Source organism: Protomyctophum bolini (assembly GCF_963924005.1).
Source record: "Protomyctophum bolini genome assembly, chromosome: 15".
NCBI lineage: Eukaryota > Metazoa > Chordata > Actinopteri > Myctophiformes > Myctophidae > Protomyctophum > Protomyctophum bolini.
The window spans coordinates 5,574,915-5,596,640 of NC_137876.1; the positions used below are offsets into that span (position 1 = coordinate 5,574,915).

A 21,726-nucleotide genomic window follows, 5' to 3' on the forward strand; every position below is an offset into this window, starting at 1 on the left:
GGCTGCTACTCCAACGCCTCGTTGCCAATCATAGACACCAAGCTGACTAAAGACCAAGCTGGTTTCCGTGCCGCTCCTGTGCTGGACAGAGCTCAACCTCACCCAACACATTGAGGATGGGTTTGAGGGAAAACAAATAACTGGAGCAGCATTCAGAGATCTCTCTGCTGCCTATGACACTGCCCAACACCACACAATGGACAGCCTCTTCTATGTCCAGTTAAATGACCAGAGGAGTAAATGGAAAGCCCAAAAGAACGACCTCCCACAAGGTAGCGTGCTCGCCCCCCTCCTTTTCAATATCTACACAAACGACCAGCCACTACCAACAGAATGCCAGCGTTTCATCTACGCTGACGACCTCTGCATTACCACCCAACAAGCAGACTTGCAAAAGATTGAGTCTGTCCTTGAAAGTGCCCTCCAAGAAATGTCAAGCTACTACAATACAACCACCTGAAACCCAACCCATCAAAAACCCAACTATGCAGCTTCCACCTGAGGAAACCGAGACGTGAAAAACGAACTGAGCGTCACTTGGGATGGTCACAAACTCTCCAACCATACCCACCCCATGTAACTTGGAGTTACACTGGACAGGACACTTCAAAAAACACCTGGAGAACACAAAGGCAAGCATGCAGTCAGCTGGTGCCTGCCTGCGTGCCTGCCTTCCTCATGTGGAAGCATAGTTGAGTTTGTGTGTCTCTTTCTTTTTCTGTCTCTTTCTTAGGACAGAGATCAAGGTAGACGCCGTTGGAAGGCTCAACACAAGCCGATGCCCCTAGAGATCCATCCCAAAGCTTCCCTCAGGGAGCCCAGCAAGCCAGCTAGCCAGCAAGCCCGCCCAATCAGCCAACGCAGCCAGCCAGCTCCGCCAGTCAGCCAGTGTAGAAAGTCAGGCTGCCAAGCCAGCGCACATCAGCCCTTGCAGTCAGCCATTGCAGCCATACCAGCCTTGCTCAGTCAGCTCAGCCAGGCCTCTCTCGAGGCCTGGCTCTCTGTCTGCCTGGCCCAGTCTGCCCCGCCCTGCCTTGCAGCAATAGAACCAGCCTTGCCGGCAAGGCAGCCAGCTCAGAATACGAGCTCAGCAAGCCAGCACAGCTGGCAAGCACGCAGTTAGTCTAAACCAGTTTCAGACCGGCAGGCCAAGGCAGACAGATAGGCAGACCGAGGCGCCTAGGCAGGCAGACAGACCAGGAAAGCAACAAAGTGCAGGCAGGGGGACTATCCGGCCTAAGGCTGGGCTGCAAGGGTTGGAGCCTGGCTTGCTCCTGCTGATCTGGACTGAGTGGCTGTGGCTGCACAGTAAGGCTGCAGTAACCTAGTCTGGGCTTGTTGCTGCACTGGCTTGCTAAGCTCGCATTCTGAGCTGGCTGGCTCGCCAGATAGGCTTGTTCTGTTGCTGCAAGGCATGGCAGGGCAGACCGGGCCAGGCAGACAGAGAGCCAGGCCTCGAAAGAGGCCTGGCTGAGCTGACCGTGCAAGGCTGGTATGGCTGCAATGGCTGACTGCAAGGGCTGATATGCTCTGGCTTGGCAGCCTGACTTTCTACACTGGCTGACTGGCGGAGCTGACTGGCTGCGTTGGCTGACTGGGCAGGCTTGCTGGCTAGCTGGCTTGCTGGGCTCCCTGAGGGAAGCTTTGGGATGGATCTCTAGGGGCATCGGCTTGTGTTGAGCCTTCCAAAGGCGTCTACCTTGATCTCCGTCCTAAGAAAGAACGACAGAAAAAGAAAGACACACACAAACCCAACTATGCAGCTTCCACCTGAGGAACCGAGACGCGAAAAAAGAACTGAGCGTCACTTGGGATGGTCACAAACTCTCCAACCACCCCATGTACCTTGGAGTTACACTGGACAGGACATAGTAAATAGAAAGCCCAAAAGAATGGCCTCCCACAAGGTAGCGTGCTCGCCCCCCTCCTTTTCAATATCTACACAAACGACCAGCCACTACCCAATGCCTAATGCCAGCGTTTCATCTACGCCGACGACCTCTGCATTACGACCCAACAAGCAGACTTCCAGAAGATTGAGTCTGTCCTTGAAAGTGCCCTCCAAGAAATGTCAAGCTACTACAATACAACCACCTGAAACCCAACCCATCAAAAACCCAACTATGCAGCTTCCACCTGAGGAACCGAGACGCAAAAAAATAACTGAGCATCACAAACTCTCAAAAAAAAAACACCTGGAGAACACAAAAGCCACGGTCAACACCCACAATAACATCCTGTGAAAACTAGTGAACTCCAAGTGGGACGCAGACCCACAAACAATCAGTGCAACTGCCATGGCCCTGTCTTTCTCTACAGCAGAGTATGCCTGCTCAAGCTGGAGCCGATCACGTCACACCAAACTGGTCGACACAGCCCTAAATAACAATTTCTTTCGTGGCTGTTTACATTCGAGGGTCGCCGGTCCTCTCGAACGGAACAGTTTAACGTCATGCCCAGGACGAAAAGATATAGAGAACACCAACATGAAAAATAACAGTATATAGCGTTGTCTATATAGCGCGCCGCTCAATGACCTGAGACCATGGACCAATGAACCATGTAAATACAACACATTGAGCAGGGCACTGCAGGGAGTTGAACCCCGTTCCGGTAAACCAGAAGTACGACACCAGTGCCTTAGTTTTTGTGTTGTTAATTTACAGGTCCAGGTGTGCATACGCATGTGCGCCTGTGCGTGTGTAGGTGCATATGTGCATTTGTGTGTGCACGCTTCAATGACCACTGTTGGACCCCATGGGGATCAAGGACCTCTGGGAGCCACCCATAATTCACAACGGTCACAGCAAACTCTGTTGCATCACAACTGGTGGCCAACAGTCGTAACCAACAACGCCGCCGACCCACAGGAGAATACCATCGCACAGTGGTATCAGACCAACCACAATCAGCCAGCCCTCAAACCAAAACAAATAACTGGAGCAGCATTCAGAGATCTCTCTGCTGCCTATGACACTGTCCAACACCACACAATGGTCAGGAAAAGCCTCCTCAACAACAGCCTCTTCTATGTCCAGTTAAATGACCAGAGGAGTAAATGGAAAGCCCAAAAGAACGACCTCCCACAAGGTAGCGTGCTCGCCCCCCTCCTTTTCAATATCTACACAAACGACCAGCCACTACCCAATGCCTAATGCCAGCGTTTCATCTACGCCGACGACCTCTGCATTACGACCCAACAAGCAGACTTCCAGAAGATTGAGTCTGTCCTTGAAAGTGCCCTCCAAGAAATCTATGTGACACATTGCAATGCATTGTGAGCTTGTAGATCAGCCACTTGTTTCAAATGGCCAAAATATAGCTGTAAATATAGCTGACAAATCATGACAATGAACACAATGTTTTGGGCCGATCAAATCATTAGAAAGAAGAAAAGAAAGTCAGGAGACAACACTATTTGTTTTGTTTTTCGTCTTATAAATTATTTGATCGGCCCCAAAACATTGTGTTCATTGTCATGATTTGTCACGATCCAAATGTTACAAAATTCTCAAAGTAAAAAGTTCCAGCATCAAAGATGGACCTTGAAACTGTGGCCTCCAGATTCCCAGGGAGGCTCTTTGCCCAGTGAGGTAATGTGCAAAAGCCAAATAGATAATGACATGTTTCCATTGTGATACATAAACATTCAGACGTCTGGATAAACAACAGCACAACAATGTTCTAGGTGTAAGTAGCCTGTGTAGGACTAGTAACGTGCCAAAGTTTGTGCTATTGCCATTGACAATGCATTGGGCCTTTAACCCATTCTGACCTGAGATCAGATTCATACGAGGTTTCCACTGGACACACACTGGTCTGATTAACCCATTCTGACCTGAGATCAGATTCTAAAAATGTCAGTCGTTCTTCGATTTTTTTTCAAAATAGCAGACCTACAAGCTCGTAGCGCGGTGGCGCGCTATGATTGTTTTAACATAAAAAAAAGTCCATTCTAACAGCGTTAAACTCAACTCGTCATCGCGCAGCCCGAGTGTGTCAAATAACAAAACATCCTCCTCTCCTGATCCAGAACTTTTTGGCGAAACACTGACAATCGATTGAGCAAAATTCAATTCCAAAGAGATATAAAGCTAATGTGTTTTTGTTTTCATATAGGCTACTCCTTTTTTCCCCTTCTACTCGGTCTGTAAAATGTGCTGACGGCTGTGCGTCTCTCTCCACAAGATCAGATAGTGTTCCAGCGACGCTAATCAACACAACCGACCGCCATCTTTTATTGATAGTATACCGTATGATCCACGCTGTGCCTTCTAGATCAACATGGACACTTTTCATTGTATCTGATGCAGCGCAGCGCTGGTGTTTTGTAGTATTGTGTGTGTGTGTGTGTGTGTGTGGGGGGGGGGGGGGGGGGGGGGGGTTTTCGCTATGGCATTATGAGAAGTGTAATGACATCATAAAAATAAACTTGATTATTTTCTGTGTCAATCAATATCGTGCGTACGTGCAACAGTGCGTGCGTGTGTGTGCGTGCAATATGTAATATAGGAGTTAGGAGTGTCTGCTATGGCGTGTGTGACTGAGTTTTTCCCAAGTAGGCTACAGTAGCCTATGGAACTTTCTCCATGCGTCGTTGACCACCACCCCCTCAGCCTTCTCTCTCTCTCTGCCTCTCTCTCTCTCTCTCTCTCTCTCTCTCTCTCTCTCTCTCTCTCTCTCTCTCTCTCTCTCTCTCTCTCTCTCCTCGTGGTGGTGGTGGTGGTGACCGGTCTCGGCGTGACGGCCCTGTCCCTCGCCTGTCAGGAGACGCGGTGGAGAAGTCCGAGAGATGACAAAATCACCTCCGATCAGGACTGATCTGCACCTCTCGCACATACACACCTCACACACACGCGCACGCACACACACACACACACACACCGCTCACTGTGTGGCCAGCGAGCGGTGAAAAGGCCCAGTGCCCGTGTGTGTCCCACCTCATCTTCATCAGCCCCCTCGCCCCCCCGGGCCCACCCTCCCAGACCTGACCTAGAATCCACCAGACCTGACACTTCCAACACCCTGGAACGATGGTGTGCGTGCATGCGTGCGTGCGTACGGTGAGCGTGTGTGTGTGTGTGTGTGTGTGTGTGTGTTTGCACGCAGTTGTGCAAGTTCATTTTCGTCTGACCACCTCCTGGACCCCTCGCTGTGCTTCCTATAGCTGCAGTATGACTGCTCAGGTGGACACATCGCCCGTGTGTGTGTGTGTGTGTGTGTGTGTGTTCATGTGTGTGTGTCTGTGTGTGCGTGACGTGATGTCTTGTGGCACGCGGGGCTCTCCTGCCCGCCCAGCAGCCTTGACTGTCAGGCCAAATATCCAGGAGGGCGAGAGCGAGGGATGGAAGGACCAGAGGAGGTGAAGAGGGGTGGAGAGAGAGAGAGAGAGAGAGAGACGAGAGAGAGAGAGAGACGAGAGAGGCCGGCGGAATAAAAAGAAGAAGAAAAGAATGACGTTGAGAGGGTTCACCACCAAGTCAACCCTCGACTGCAGCAGAAGGAGACGGAAAACTTTCCTCCAACTTTCCCTATACCTGCGGCAGAGTATATCCTATACTATACGGGGTAGAGAACCCGCACATATATGGGGGCACGCGGTGCCGTATAGTCAGTACCGCTGTCGCCACACAGCTATACAAGGTCCGGGGTTCGAGTCCCGCTGGGGGACGCTGTGGGCGTCGTGCTCATGAGCTTCTCCGTGGTCACCAGCGTCCTATGTGGTGGGGTTGGCGAAAGGGCCTGGTTGTTATAACCGCATGCTCTACGTCCAACAGGGGCATAGCTCCCCCCTGTCGGGTGAATAGAAGCGGCTCTGACTGCATAGAAGATAGCATGAGGTCAGTTCATTGCACTCCTCAGGTTGGCCGAGGGAGTGTAGTGCACTGGGTGAAGAAATGGGTTACAAAAGCACTGTGTGATCATTTCTTTTAACCCATTCTGACCGGGCACCCATTTTGGTGTTAGCATCATGTTATGCTTTACCTATTGAAAAATAGCAGATCTACAAGCTCATAGCGCGCCACCGAGTGGCGCGATACGAGCTTGTAGGTCTGCTATTTTTGAAAAATTCGAAGAACGACTGACATTTTTAGAATCTGATCTCAGGTCAGAATGGGTTCATCAGACCAGTGTGTGTCCAGTGGAAACCTCGTATGAATCTGATCTCAGGTCAGAATGGGTTAAAGAAACTATAGTAAAATACGCACATCACTTCGTGGAGGTGCTGGGTTCAAAAAGTGACATAGGAAAAGAGAAAGGAACCCGCACACTCATTATGCTCCAAAAGATACATTTATTGACGAAGTTTCGAGCCAATACTTCATCTGGTCAAACCAGAGCCTTGGCTCGAAACTCATATGAGTGTGCAGGTTCCTTTCTCTTTTCCTATAAAAGGAAATTAAAACAAAAGAGATGTGCACGGGCCGGGGAAAACTGGTGCGTCGCAAGGGTATTGCAAGTGGGCCCCAGATATTTGGCAAAACAATGTTCATGATAACAATATCAAGATATATAGAAATGATGAATGATGATATTTAGTATCTATTTCTTTCAAAACTTGCTTGAAAAATGCTGAGTTTTCATTGTGACACAAAATAAAGTTATTTTGGAGGTGAACTATTAATGTATCAATGTCAAATGTTCAAGCAAATTGTTCTAATCATGTATACATGATTGCTTTACATAACGTTTCCTAAATTCAGTTTTGGAAACAAACAGCATTTTGGAAACAAACAGCCAATCAGGTGCCCAGGTGTTCACTCTTCCCCCCCCTACATCATGCCCCATTCAAGATTCAAGATTCAATAATTTATTTTCCATGTCAACAAGTTGATAGGAATTTGTCTTGGTTCATACTCAACATATACAGACAACCATAGATACACAAACAAGAAGGACAGTACAATACAAAAACCAGCAGCATATGAAATTACATTCAGTTTTTTTTTAAGTGCTATATGCATATACTGTACTATGAGTTCAGATGTCTAATGGCTACGGGGTAAGTGCTATCCCTGTAGAGCTCTGGATACTTACATACAACCTCTCTCTCGGGGTGAGGATGAGCTGGTGGTCCTCAGGTGCAGAGACTGGGGGGCCTTCGGCCCCCCAGTCTCAGTGTCCACTTTAAAGAGGTCACACTGCTCTGAAGTCTGCATGCCTTCTCTGGGCATCCAGCTAACACACACACACACACACACACACACACACACACACACACACACACACACACACACACACACACACACACACACACACACACACACACACACACACACACACACACACACACACACACAAAGACGTTTTTGTTGGTGTGTCTTTGAACTCCTATAGTTTCTCAGATTGTCGAACGTCAGCAGCCCCTTATGGCCCCTATACTACGCCAGCTATGGGTTATTATTATGTAGCTCTACATAGCAGAGGGATTGATTGATTGATTGATTGATTGATTGATTGATTGATTGATTGATTGATTGATTGAAGAAAGCTGTTTTAACAGATTGGAGAATTACAGAGAGAGGTCCCATCAACGCACGGGTCCAAGGCGCAACGCGATCTTATCTGGTTCTTGGGGGTTTCATTAACACTGACTGCACTGCAGTGCGCTGACTGCTTCCTGCTGTTACGTCTCCGTCTAAGGTCCTCGCTCGCCGCGCAGACGCCGGGCGCTGCAGTCATACACAGGAGGAGAGGAGAGGAGAGGAGAGCAAAGAGTCAAAAAAGGAGGGGAGGAGACCTGTGTCTGTCGCCTCGCCTGTGTAATCTAAATAAACTGTGAAGTAAATAGAAATAAAGTGTGGGCAAATGTCGACTCGGGATAGGTATTATTACTGTAATGTAGATGATACTCGGGGGGGGGGGGGGGGGGGGGGACACATTTTTCTTTTAAAGAAAACTTTTCTTTTTTTTTTTACACCAGCGTCGGTGTCTGTGCGCGACAGATTTCAGTTGTGCGCGAGAGCATTTGGCCATGTGCCTTCCTTAGGGGGAACATTGCATGTTGCCACCTGACTCCTAGAACCTGTTTGTTTATAGTTGTGTGTTAAGCCCAGAACGCGTGTGCGAACCTGCATGTGTGACAGAGAGAGAGTGAACTTTGTCTATAGATATTGTGTCAAAGCTCAACCTCTTGCCAGTCTGATCTGAGACGCCAGATCAAACGCAACTTCCACTGAGAGAGAGAACAGACTGTTTTTCCATCCACACCTAGAGGAAGAAACACTGACCCCAGAGCACTGGAACTATACCTGAACACTGACCCCAGACCACTGGAACTATACCTGGACACTGACCCAGACCACTGGAACTACCTGCTGGCTCTATCAGCTGAATGGACTTTAACAACAACCACTTTCACAGTCAAAGTAAACTTCATTTGAATATTCTAAAAGGAGTGTTATACCATTTCCTGTCTCGGGCATTTGTAGCTAAACTCTAAACAAAATGGCTTCCAACGCATCTCGCCCAGAAGAGGATTATTGCTGTTCCGTGTGTTGCGACATCTTTAAAGATCCTGTTATACTGCCGTGTAGCCACAGCTTCTGTAAAGCCTGTCTGCAGGAATGGTGGAGAGGTAAGGTCACAAAGGAATGTCCCATTTGTATTAAGAGACATTCAATTGCTGATCCAACTCTAAACCGGGATCTGAAGAACCTGTGTGAGTCCTTCGTACAGGAGGGACATCAGAGAGCTGCAACTGGGTCTGGGGTTCTCTGCCTTCTGCACGCCGATGAGAAACTCAAACTGTTCTGCCTGGAATGTCAACAGCCAGCGTGTGTCGTGTGTCGAGATTCTAAAACACACTCCAACCACATTATCAGACCCATCGATGAAGCTGCACCAGAACACAAGGAGAAAGTCCAGAAATCCCTGGAGCCTTTACAGGAGAAACTGAAGGTTTTTAATGAAGTTAAAACAAACTACGACCAAACGGCAGAACACATTAAGGTCCGGGCCCGGCACACCGAGACGCAGATAAAGGAACAGTTTAAGAAGATGCATCAGTTTCTACATGATGCAGAGGAGGCCAGGATCACCAAACTGAGGGAGGAAGAGCAGCAGAAGAGTCAGATGATGAAGAAGAAGATGGAGGGTCTGAACAGAGACATATCAACCATTTCAGACACGATCAGAGCCACCGAAGAGGAGCTGAGAGCCGGACACGTCTCATTCCTGCAGAACTACAAGACCACAGTGGAAAGAGTCCAGCTCACTGCAGGACTGCAGGACCCACAGCCGGTCTCAGGAGCAATGATAGACGAGGCCAAACACCTGGGAAACCTGGCCTTCGGAGTCTGGGACAAGATGAAGGACATCGTCTCCTACACTCCTGTCATTCTGGATCCCAACACTGCCCATCCAAACCTCACCCTGTCTGATGATCTGACCAGTGTGAGATTTGGAAAGAAACAGCAGCTTCCTGACAATCCAGGGAGGTTTGACCACTGTCTCTGTGTCTTGGGTTCTGAGGGCTTTAACTCTGGGACTCACAGCTGGGATGTTGAGGTTGGAGACAGTACTACATACTGGGCACTGGGTGTGTTAGCGGAGTCTTACCAGAGGAAAGGAAACGGAGCGGGTCCACGTTGGGCCATACAGTTCTATAATGGTAAATACAAAGCAAGCCCCCCCTCAGGGTCAGTCACTGTTCTCTCACTGAAGCAGAACCCCAAGAAGATCAGAGTCCAGCTGGACTGGAACAAAGGAACTCTGTCCTTCTCTGATCCCGATACCAACACACGCATCCACACCTTCAAACACACCTTCACTGGCACACTCCGTCCATACATTGACACTGTTCAGACTCTGAAGATGTTACCATGGAAGGTCAGTGTGACTCTGGACCCCTCACCCAGACAAGCAACAGAATGGTACCACACATAAATATTGTGAAAATAGCCGATCTACAAACTCGTTGTGAACTTGTAGATCGTACAATATTTTCTAAACAACACACTGACGTAAATGGTGTTCAATAGCTCTGATTTAAGCCAAAAGAGAAAACTAAAAACTAAAAAAAACTAAAAAACAAAAAGGAATTGAGTTAGATATAGTTTCCTCCCGTGCAAACCTTTACACTTAACTGCACTGTACTTTTTACACAATGTCCTAAAATGTAATAATCAGGTTGGATGAGTCTCTTTATGACATTATATAGTTATAATATGTATGATGGTTAGCAGAGGTCAGTATGTTAAATATTAGTTAATGTTAATTACTTTAATGAAACCACAGGATGAGGTGGACTATGAACCCTGCAGTCACAGATAATAAAATGATAACACCATAAAAAAAAAAATCCTTGAATTGACTATAGAATCATTTCAGATGTTGATTTCCATGACTATTTCATCATCTTACTATTTCATTCTATGCGGTGTCATTGAGCAGTCTGGGTGGGAGGGACTGAGGGTTTTCTTTTTGTCTGTTATTTGAGGGGCGTTACACAGGTTTAATGTTTGTCTTTAGTTCAATGTTTGTTTGTAAACGCATTGACAATGAAGGGGAAATGTACGTTATAATGTGCTAATTCCGACATATTGTCTCTTTATTGATAATGGCATTCAATGTTTGTTTTACATCACCTAATCAACATGAGTTAGACTTTAATATATTAGCGCCCCTCACTTATTTCTTTCCTTTCTTCTTTTTGTTTTAATAAAAAAGTGAATAAATGTATACTGTACCAATGATATAATCATTTATACCTGCTTTTAATAAAAAACGTATTTGACAAAAAGAATAATCTTTTTTTTTTAATCAATCAATGCATACAGCTGCCCCATACATCCCATAATACCCTCCACTCTGACTTCTGATTGGCTGATAGATCCACAACCAGATTTGTGTCGACTAAATCTACAGTTGATTTAGTCTAATAAAATGTGTTTCGGCGGGCCTTAATGCCGTCGTAATGACTTAAACTTGCTGAAAATAGCAGATCTACAAGCTCACAATGTGTTGCGACGCGTTGTGAGCTTGTAGATCTGCTATTTTCAGCATGCAACAAAGTGTAAAATGACTTACACAGGATCTCTTATCCACTAGTCCCTTACTAACATTATAGTCTAGTTTTTATTTGTTGACTAAATCAACAGTATATTTAGTCTTACTTAGTCATCATAGCTTAGTTTTCATTTAGTTTCCATTGCGTTTTCGTCAGTGGAGAAAGGTGTCTTAGTTTTAGTCGACGAAAACAACACTGCTATCTAGCCCTATCTGGATTGGGGAAAACACAAGTCTGTTAATTGCCATAAAAGTCACAATTTACACATAGCAGCTCAAATGACGACAGAGAGCTAGAGACAGAGTCACTGATCTTTGGGTTCCCACGAGAAAAGGGCATATTGTGGTGGACATATAGTTGGAATGGTTATTATTAATAATTTATTGTAAGCTGTGATCAATCTGATTAAAATGTGTATAATCTCTTTACATTCTGTCACTTTACCATTGAGAGAAAGAGAGAGAGTGTGCAGAGAGAGCGAGAGAGAGCGTGTGTGTGTGTGTGTGTGTGTGTGTGTGTGTGTGTGTGTGTGTGTGTGTGTGTGTGTGTGTGTGTGTGTGTGTGTGTGTGTGTGTGTGTGTGTGTGTCGCTCCCAGAATGTGCAGAATGCCCACTTTCAAGTTTTCACATGTATAAACAACCTTTGGAAAATAGCAGATCTACAAGCTCACAATGCGTTGCATTGCGACACATTGTGAGCTTTTAGATCGGCTATTTTCAAATGGCAAAAAATGTATACCGGTACGAGGCCAAAGTGGTCGTTAATGCATGTTGTGTAATAATAATAATCTAAATCTATAAAGTAACTAAAGTTTTCAAATAAATGTAGACAATATTTGCCTCTGAGATGTAATGGAGTAGAAGTAAAAGCACTGACATTATAGGAAATACTCGATTAAAGTAAAGTACAAATTATGCCTCAAAATTGTACCTAATTAAATGTACATATAGTTACTTTCCTCCACCGACAAGACATGGAGCTCCAGGAGTGTAAACATGTTTTCTAGCTGCAACCTTTCTTTCCCTAACATCCCTTCACCCTGTACATTGTAGTTAGAACACATAGTACAGTATGTGCATTATGAGCCAACAGAAGATGTATAATGTAGATGTATATAGATTTGAGATTAAAAACTTTGGCTCTGAAAGAATACATATTAAAAGATTTGTGCCACATTTGATCGATTATTCAAAAACAGCAGACCTACAAGCTCCGAGCTTGTAGATCTGCAATTTTTCAATAGCTAAAGTATAACATAGATACCGTAGATATATTTTGTTTCGGTCCATAAAAGGAAGAAAGGAGTACATATACAGACAGCTCTCTTAGTTGTATTCCACAGTACAGTACAGTACAGTACAGTACAGTACAGTACAGTACAGTACAGTACAGTACAGTACAGTACAGTACAGTACAGTACAGTACAGTACAGCTACAGTACAGAGTAAAGTATACTATTCCCGATAGGTTGCCACAATTACGACATTCAAGCAACTTGGTATATATAGAAACATTGCCACTTGCCATGCTTGCTTTTAGACGGAAATAACAACAAGCAAAAACAAACAATAGGGCCAGCATATCCACCTCTAACAACAACAGAAGGCACTGCTTTGAAGGAAGTCAAGGACTTCAAGTACCTGATGGGCTCATGGGTCAACTCAAACCCAACAAGACCTGAAAGTGAGGAAGGCACTTGGCATGGAGGGCCCTGAACGGCATGGCCAGTGTGTGGAACTACAACCATGGAGGGCCCTGAACGGCATGGCCAGTGTATGGAACTACAACCTCCCCTTGCATGGAGGGCCCTGAACGGCATGGCCAGTGTATGGAACTACAACCTCCCCTTGCATGGAGGGCCCTGAACGGCATGGCCAGTGTATGGAACTCCAACCATGGAGGGCCCTGAACGGCATGGCCAGTGTATGGAACTACAACCTCCCCTTGCATGGAGGGCCCTGAACGGCATGGCCAGTGTATGGAACTACAACCTCCCCTTGCATGGAGGGCCCTGAACGGCATGGCCAGTGTATGGAACTACAACCATGGAGGGCCCTAAACGGCATGGCCAGTGTATGGAACTACAACCTCCCCTTGCATGGAGGGCCCTGAACGGCATGGCCAGTGTATGGAACTCCAACCATGGAGGGCCCTAAACGGCATGGCCAGTGTATGGAACTACAACCTCCCCTTGCATGGAGGGCCCTGAACGGCATGGCCAGTGTATGGAACTACAACCATGGAGGGCCCTGAACGGCATGGCCATTGTATGGAACTCCAACCTCCGCTGTCATACCAAAACTCAGCTTCTTCTACGCGTAGAGACCTGCACTGACTCCGTGACGTCACACAGAGGTTTCCATGAAACCATCATGTGGTTTCAAGAGAATAACCGTCCGATACACATGCTCATTCATGTCAGCGGGCTGGGGTGCAAAAGCAAACAACAAAACTATAAGGAATGTAGGTGGATGGTTTCCATGAAACCATGTTGTTTCATGGAAATCATCCACCTACATTCTCAGCATATTTCCTGCATGTCAGTAGCCTGGGGTGCAAAAGCAAAAGCCAAACTCAACTGTACTACACCATGCCATATACAGTACGTACGACAAAAGACATGCAGCCCCGTTGATGCAGGTCGTGTTTGGGCCTGCCAATTAACTGGCCTGTTTGGGGTCTAACCCTTTTGGTTGAGGTTGCCTTTTAATACGCTCACACAGCACATTACACACATCCACTGACTGACTATGACTTATTCACACACTCATATATCAGCTTTAATTTAGTAAAAATTTAAATACATCTTAACCCATTCTGAACGGGAATCCATTTTGGTGTAAGCATCATGTTATGCTTTAGCTATTGAAAAATAGCAGATCTACAAGCTCATAGCGCGCCACTCGGTGGCGCGCTATGAGCTTGTAGATCTGCTATTTTTGACAAATCGAAGAACGACTGACATTTTTAGAATCTGATCTCAGGTCAGAATGGGTTAATCAGACCAGTGTGTGTCCAGTGGAAACCTCGTATGAATCTGATCTCAGGTCAGAATGGGTTAAGTTAAGTGTTTGACTTGTGTCATGTGGACTCGTGCGTGCGTGATAACATCACATTATCATTGGTACTGTATCTTATATTATTTGGGGGGGGCCCACTTCCAGCATCCTCACAGCCCACAGGTTGAGAAGCGCGCCGCTGTGTAGGGAACTCAAAGTTAAACGCTAATCGATGATGTCCATGTGTAATGGGAGGACATACAATTATTGTGTTGGAGGAGGTATAAATTGATTAGATGATTTGACCAGGAGAGGGCAGCGGAGGACAGTTAATGAAGCAAAGCACTTTAATTACTGAAGCCTGCATGTGCGCTCAGAGGGAGAAGGAGGGAGTTTATCTGTACGGCACGTTTGAAGAACAAGGCACGTCAATGTGCTTTACGCAAAACATCAAGCAAAAGGATACACATTATTATAACAATGCCATTAGGATGCATTACAACTGACAATGACAAAAATCACAGTGCCAAAGAGAAAGAGAAATTGATTTACTCAATGAAAGGCAGCAGCAAGGTCTTTAGCTGTGAAATTAAAAGGACTAAGAATGGCAGCAGACATGCATAGCTTTTTTCTGGGAGTTTGTAAATTGTGGTGCATAACGCCTTGGCTAAATGCTTCTCCATGTTTGATTGTTTTTTGGCCTTAGGCAATATATAGGCACAGAAAGCAGACCTTTCCCAGATGACCTGGATGGTTTATAATAATATTGCAGAATCCGCAGAAACCCTAAATCCTTAAAAACTTTATAGTAGTATTTTGAAATCAATTTACCTGTAGCACAGAGAGAGAGAGAGAGAGAGAGAGAGAGAGAGGTGGTGGTGGTGGTGGAAAGACATCCAGCTGATGGTTGCTCAGATGGTTCTGCGCTCAGGGGAGAACAGTCAGTGTCTTGCTCATGGACACCTCGACACATACTGTAACAGGCCGGGAATCGAACCAGGGAACTTCTTTCCCAGGTGCGGACCTATCCGATTCGTCTAAGAGAGAGAGAGACAGAGAGAGAGAGAGAGAGAGAGAGAGAGTGAGTGTGAGCCAATCACAGAGTGAGAGAAACATGAAACGGACAAGGATGGAGAGAGTGATGGGGAAAGACAGACAAGTATGCATGCATGTGCACACACACACACACACACACACACACACACACACACACACACACACACTCACCCAGAAAGTCAGTCGATCATATTCCATCATTCTTCAAAGTGGTCTGTGGTCTCTTGATGAGTGACAGATGGAAGCGTTGCGTTCTCCCCAGGAATCCCCCACACACGTTTAGCAGCACCAACCAAGCAGTGCCTCCTCCCGCGCGCTCCGCCGTATGCAACCATCACCGCCACCCACTGCATCTATATACAACCACGTCGTTCTATCCACCATGTAGGAGTCAAAGAGTCTTCGCTGGCAGGCAGAAACCAGCTTGTATCTCCACCTAAAAAAAACAAAAACAAAAAAAACATTCTGGTATAAATTGCCCTGAGTTTTTTTTTTTTTTTTTTTCAATAATATTTTTATTGGTTTTTACATTTTATGAATTTTATTTTATTTTATTTTATTTTATAAGCAGCACTATGTAATTTTTTTACATAGTGCACATCAGGTAAAACATCTTTTACCTACATGGTCAAGATTGAACTTATCCCCTGAGCAAGCACGCAGGCAGGCTCTATTAGCTCAATGGTAAAAGACAATACAGCACACAGCTATATAGAAAACCGGGTTCAAACCTGTGGTATAGTATAGAGGAACGTTAAATAGTGCAGCATTAAAACTAAATGCTGTATAATATAACTGCAAATATTAACAAGACTGTGTGTGAGACAAAAGAAATCACTACATTGGATCCATTGGGAACACAACTTTTGTTTTCCCATTAGCTGAAAGGTAAAGCGTTTTGGATACAGTACAGTCCATCCACCGGCTGACAGTGACAATATAGATTCCTCTCAGGCGCTCCAGATGCACTCCCCACAGCGCAGTGCCTATGTTATGGTATGAGAATGACTGAACCCAATATGCAAGCCACAAAACCGGAAGGTTTCAAAATCAAAGTATTTATTTATATATCCAAGGCAGATAAGGGACACAAACAAAAAAGGTAGCTGTAAAAAGCTAGCTCAGGAAAAACTCACACTAGAGCAGCACGTATAGGAATCAAAATCAGAAAATGTCCAAACTGTCAAAAACCAGGAACAACATGGAAAACCAGGAACATGCATCTGCTACAACAAATAATGAACTGACACTGAATGTTAGCCATGAGTCCAGTCTTATAGGGGGAAGGTTGATTGAGGAATTGTTCACAGGTGGAATGACGAGGGAGTTGGAAGCAGGTGAGTGAATGGGATGGAAATGAGGGAGTGGCCAGGGAGGAGACATGGTCTGTGGAGTGACAGATCATGACAGCCATGTATACACCATGCCATGCCAGACATGATTAGACACTCCAAAGAAGTGGAAAACCTTGCATGTGCAAAACCGTTCCTGTTTTCATCATTAGTTCTAATGAAAACATTTGAAACTATAGTGAATATAGGAGCATATGAGTATATATAATATACTGCCGATCCACAGCGCGTTGTTTAATTTATGCACTTGTTGGATCTGCTATTTCCACGATCAGTTCCACGCTGGAATTAATTCATGAAGAAAGAAACATAAAGATTCTATAAAAACGGAGATCTGAGGCTTCTGCCCGACAACGACTTATCGCATCATGGCTGGTTGGCCCAAAGTCATTTCCCAATCAATCAATCAATCAATCAATCAATCAATCAATCAAGTTCAGGTTCAAGTTCAGTGTTATTTTTTTCTCACTTTTACTCCGCTACATTTCAAAGGCAAATATTGTACTGTATCGACTCCATCTCTCTGTCTCCCTGTTTTTCTATAGTGTGTGTGTGTGTGTGTGTGTGTGTGTGTGTGTGTGTGTGTGTGTGTGTGTGTAATTCATCATAATGATGGATAGGGTAGGCTCCGTCTCTCGCTGCCCTAACACGGGAGTCGGCCACAGTTCAGCCTGATAAGAGTATGTGGCGAGCTAAACGCTCCACTTCACTCACACACACACACACGCACGCACTCGTGTGTGTGTGTGTGTGTGTGTGTGTGTGTGTGTGCGCTCGCGCGTGCGTGTGCGTGTGCATGTGCATGTGCAAGAGCGTGTGCGTGTTGATATGTGACTTTGAATATCGATCCCTTCTATACATAATGTTTTTTACAAATTGCATGCATGTGGGTGTGTGCATTTGCATATCGTTGCTGTCGGACAGAAACCTTGTTTTAAACGTCTTGTTTTGGGTTTTAACCCATTCTGACCGGGCACCCATTTTGGTGTTAGCATCATGTTATGCTTTAGCTATTGAAAAATAGCAGATCTACAAGCTCATAGCGCGCCACCGAGTGGCGCGCTACGAGCTTGTAGGTCTGCTATTTTTGAAAAATCGAAGAACGACTGACATTTTTCTAGAATCTGATCTCAGGTCAGAATGGGTTAATCAGACCAGTGTGTGTCCAGTGAAAACCTCGTATGAATCTGATCTCAGGTCAGAATGGGTTAACGCCCACTTGACTGTAGGCCTAAATACAGCTTCACACAAAAAGCCTCCAAAGTAGCAGATCTGCAAAGCTCACAACGCGACGCCAAGCGTTTTGAGCTCGCATGGATTTGCTCATTTGAGATATTATTTTAATTTGAATCCCGAAAGAAGAGTAACGGTTTTGGACACAATGAGGTTTCCACCCGTCACGATATGAGACGATCTGTGAAAGAAGTGTCAGCCTGAGAGAGAGAGAGCGACAGATGATGAAACCATGATCAATAACCCCCATGTTAACCCATTCTGACCTGAGATCAGATTCATACGAGGTTTCCACTGGACACACACTGGTCTGATGAACCCATTCTGACCTGAGATCAGATTCTAAAAAATGTCAGTCGTTCTTCGATTTTTCAAAAATAGCAGACCTACAAGCTCGTAGCGCGCCACTCGGTGGCGCGCTATGAGCTTGTAGATCTGCTATTTTTCAATAGCTAAAGCATAACATGATGCCAACACCAAAACGGGTTCCCGTTCAGAATGGGTTAATGAACTGACCTCAATAACCTAATGGAATGTAACTTGACGCATGCGTTGCCGTGCGGTGAAACAATATTTTCTCCTTGCCACAAATTGGCAGCTGCGCGGCAGCTCGCCGCGTCCTGCATGGTACTAATGGCCAGCACTTCACGCAGTCTGTTCACGGCCTGTATATGTGTTGCGTTTCAAACCCAACGCTTGACTGCCATTGAATGTCATGGTGTTCTCAGTGATTACGATAGGGGGCGCTCTTCCGCAATCGATCCTACGACTCACCAGAGGGGTGGAGACTATAGGAGAAGTGACGTCATTGACGGGGGCGGAAAACAAAACCGCCATGCAGAGAGTGTGACAAGATGGAGGTTTTAAATGCATTGTTTTCAACGAGGGGCGGCGCAAATATGAGAAGTTTTAGGCATGTGTGCAACATGACAACTGTTTTAAAGTATTCTACAGTAGGTACTGTACAGGGTTGTACAGGGTTGGCGAAAGGTCTTTCTGTGTGGAGTTTGCATGTTCTCCCCGTGTCCCTAGGGTAGATACCCTCACAAAAACATGCAGTAATCCTGGTCTCTAAACTGCCTCCCCCTGGCCAGCCGGGGCGCCTGATGGAGGGGAAAGGAACTAAAAGGACGTAGCGCGTGGAAGGAACACGTTATTCCAACCAGGGAAACTCCCCCGTGTCAGGTGTAAAGGAGCAACTTGGACACTCAACCTGGGGAGAGCAACGGACTTAACTCATGCTCCCTTCATGCCTAACGGAGGGTGTGTAGAGCCCAGGATCACAGTAGATGATTGGCAAAGGGACAAAATCGTGGATAAAATATATATATAAAAAAAAAAAGTATTGTACAGTAACAACTAAAGTCTCTGTGTAATGTTTATGTGTGAATACGCTGGTTGTGACCTCAGACTATAGAGTCAGTGAAACTCTTGTCAGTGAAACAATGTTTGCAGTGGTGTGGTTTTTCTCCAGTGTGGAGACGCTGGTGTTTCTTAAGATAACCGGGACTGATTGAAACTTTTGTTTACAGCAGTATGTATTTTTTTCTCCAGTGTGCATACATGGAGACGCTGGTGTCAAGGTCAAGTTCATTCATATGTCCCCAAGCTGGGCACTTCGTTTTACGGCTGATAATAAAAGCTCTTAAATACATTACAAACAGTAGAACATAATACATAACAACAACAACAGACTATACGTAAACATTACACTGTAAACATTGTGACAAGTGTTTGTTTCACTGCCTCAAGTAGTCTGAAGGTCACACCAGCGTATTCACACTGGAGAAAAAACGCTAAATGACACTTGCTGCACGGATCCTATAGCTGTCGCAGTAATGGCGCCGGCCTGTACTTCCCATCGGCTTGTGAAACAATAACAATCGAACGACAACACACGCACACACACACACACACACACACACGCGCACGATTAAGCTGACACGACATCCGGTCTCAGTGTGTTGGATCTTCAAAATAAGGGTTGAACGGGGCGATATATATATCCTTGCATGTTATTAATTAATCCCGGTGGGGATTTGGGTTAACAGTACAGGTGCAATTCTTTTGTACCCCATTTCCCGAAAAGTGGCACTTTATTATTATGTTTTTCCGTGCATCTTTCCACTCCAAAGAGAGGCGATATGCAGCACGGTATACTGTATAAGCCCAGGCCTCGGCTCCTCTATGTGTCTCTCTCTCTCTCTCTCTCTCTCTCATCTCTCTCTCTCTCTCTCTCTCTCTCTCTCGCAAGAGGACAAAGTGCTCTGTCTGTCTGACAGCAAACGAGTCATGTTAGTGCCATGGTGACAAACAGAGCTCCTCCAAAACAAAGGCATCCATTTGGATAGCCACCTTGGGGCTTAGGATAAGCAGGCAAACAGGGGCTGAGGAGGAAGCTAATTGTAGTGAATGCATATAGCTTTGGCAACGCTCAATCTCGCATCAGATGCCAGGTTTTTTAGCATAGGCGCACGCATAGGCGCGCGTGTGTGTTTGTGTCTGCGAGGAGGACGTGTTTTGGGCCGCGCATTCTCCCACTCGTTTGTTTGCTCGTTTCCTCTGCCGTCTCCCGGGAGCCCCCCCTCCCCTCCCCCTCCCCTCCCCCTCCCCCTCCCCTCCCCTCCCCCTCTCCCCCTCCCCCTCCCCCGTGGAAGCGGGCCTGCGGTCCGGCTGCCAAGCAAACCCGATTTAGTCACACACGGGCTGCCATTTTTCTTTCGGCGGAACAATCGCGTTTAGCCCCTGTGGCCGCCGCTCGGCGGGCCGGGGCCAGCCGGGCCCCCCCAATGCAACGCTCCCCTTCTGGGACACCTCAAGGAGCCAGAGGGGCCCCTAGCTCCTTTAGCCCATTCTTGACGGGGAACCACCTTTTTTGGTGTTTTAAGCATTATATGTTACACTTTAGCTTTTGAAAAATAGCAGTTCTACAAGCTCATAGCACGGCACCGAGTGCCTCGCTACGAGCTCGTGGATCTGCTATCTTTGAAAATCGTGAAAATGTGGCGCAAATCTTTAAATATATATATATTCTTTCAGAGCCAACGTCTTTAAATCAAATCTTTGCTTCTGGGGGGTCCCTGGAACTACATATTTTCAGATGGGGGGTCGGCGGCCAATTACGTATCATTCTGGGGGTCTTAGTTTGACATAACCTTCCTTGAGAACCACTGACGTAGAAACATGGGTTTTTCAGGATTCAGAAGACATTTTGTAGAATCGGTTCTCAGGTCTAAATGGGCTAGAGATCTCCTGCGACAACCTGCTTTATTTAGCTTAGTGGTTTAGTTTATTTAGCCCAGTTGGTTCTCAACCTTTTTCAGGACGCGTAAATATAGTAAACTGTACTGTCAGCGGGGAACCCCGTGAAATCATCGGCTATTTTTTGTCACTATATACACAAAGATTAAATTCCCATAGCCAATGAATGGATGGATGGATGATGTACAACGATAAGAGCGCCCGTGTGTTTTCTTTAACCCATTCTGACCTGAGATCAGATTCATACGAGGTTTCCACTGGACACACACTGGTCTGATTAACCCATTCTGACCTGAGATCAGATTCTAAAAATGTCAGTCGTTCTTTCGATTTTTCAAAAAAATAGCAGACCTACAAGCTCGTAGCGCGCCACTCGGTGGCGCGCTATGAGCTTGTAGATCTGCTATTTTTCAATAGCTAAAGCATGACATGATGCTAACACCAAAAGGGGTCCCCGTCTAGAATGGGTTAAAACCTATAACGCAGTATAAAAGAATAGTTCCATTTACTCACTCAGCACAATGAATTGACCAAAAAGCACGCTATGGTGCAGCTATATACACGACGCGTGAGCTTAAACGTACCTTTAAAACGTAACAGTTATAGCAATGTTTCATTATGAAATAAAACAAAACACACCGTTCCCTTGCACAGAAAGCCCTCCACATTGCACTATGATGATAATCAGAGTGCCACCTAATTGGTCCGACTTTGTAATTGGAGCCTGGCTAATTAGGATCGCTACACAGTATACACTTCAGGCTTGCGTGAGTTCAAAAGACCCCCCCCCTTGTTTCCTCTTCCTGCCTCATT

General features: G+C 45.8%; 1 protein-coding gene across 1 annotated transcript; it reads left to right on the forward strand.

Annotated features, from left to right (window-relative positions):
* Positions 1-8,448: 8,448 nt before the first annotated feature.
* On the forward strand, positions 8,449-9,888 carry LOC308329235 (nuclear factor 7, brain-like; the record flags this gene model as incomplete). Its single annotated transcript, XM_080783440.1, has 1 exon — positions 8,449-9,888. One exon carries the CDS (start codon positions 8,449-8,451, stop codon positions 9,886-9,888), a length of 1,440 nt encoding a protein of 479 aa, XP_080639566.1.
* Positions 9,889-21,726: the final 11,838 nt, after the last annotated feature.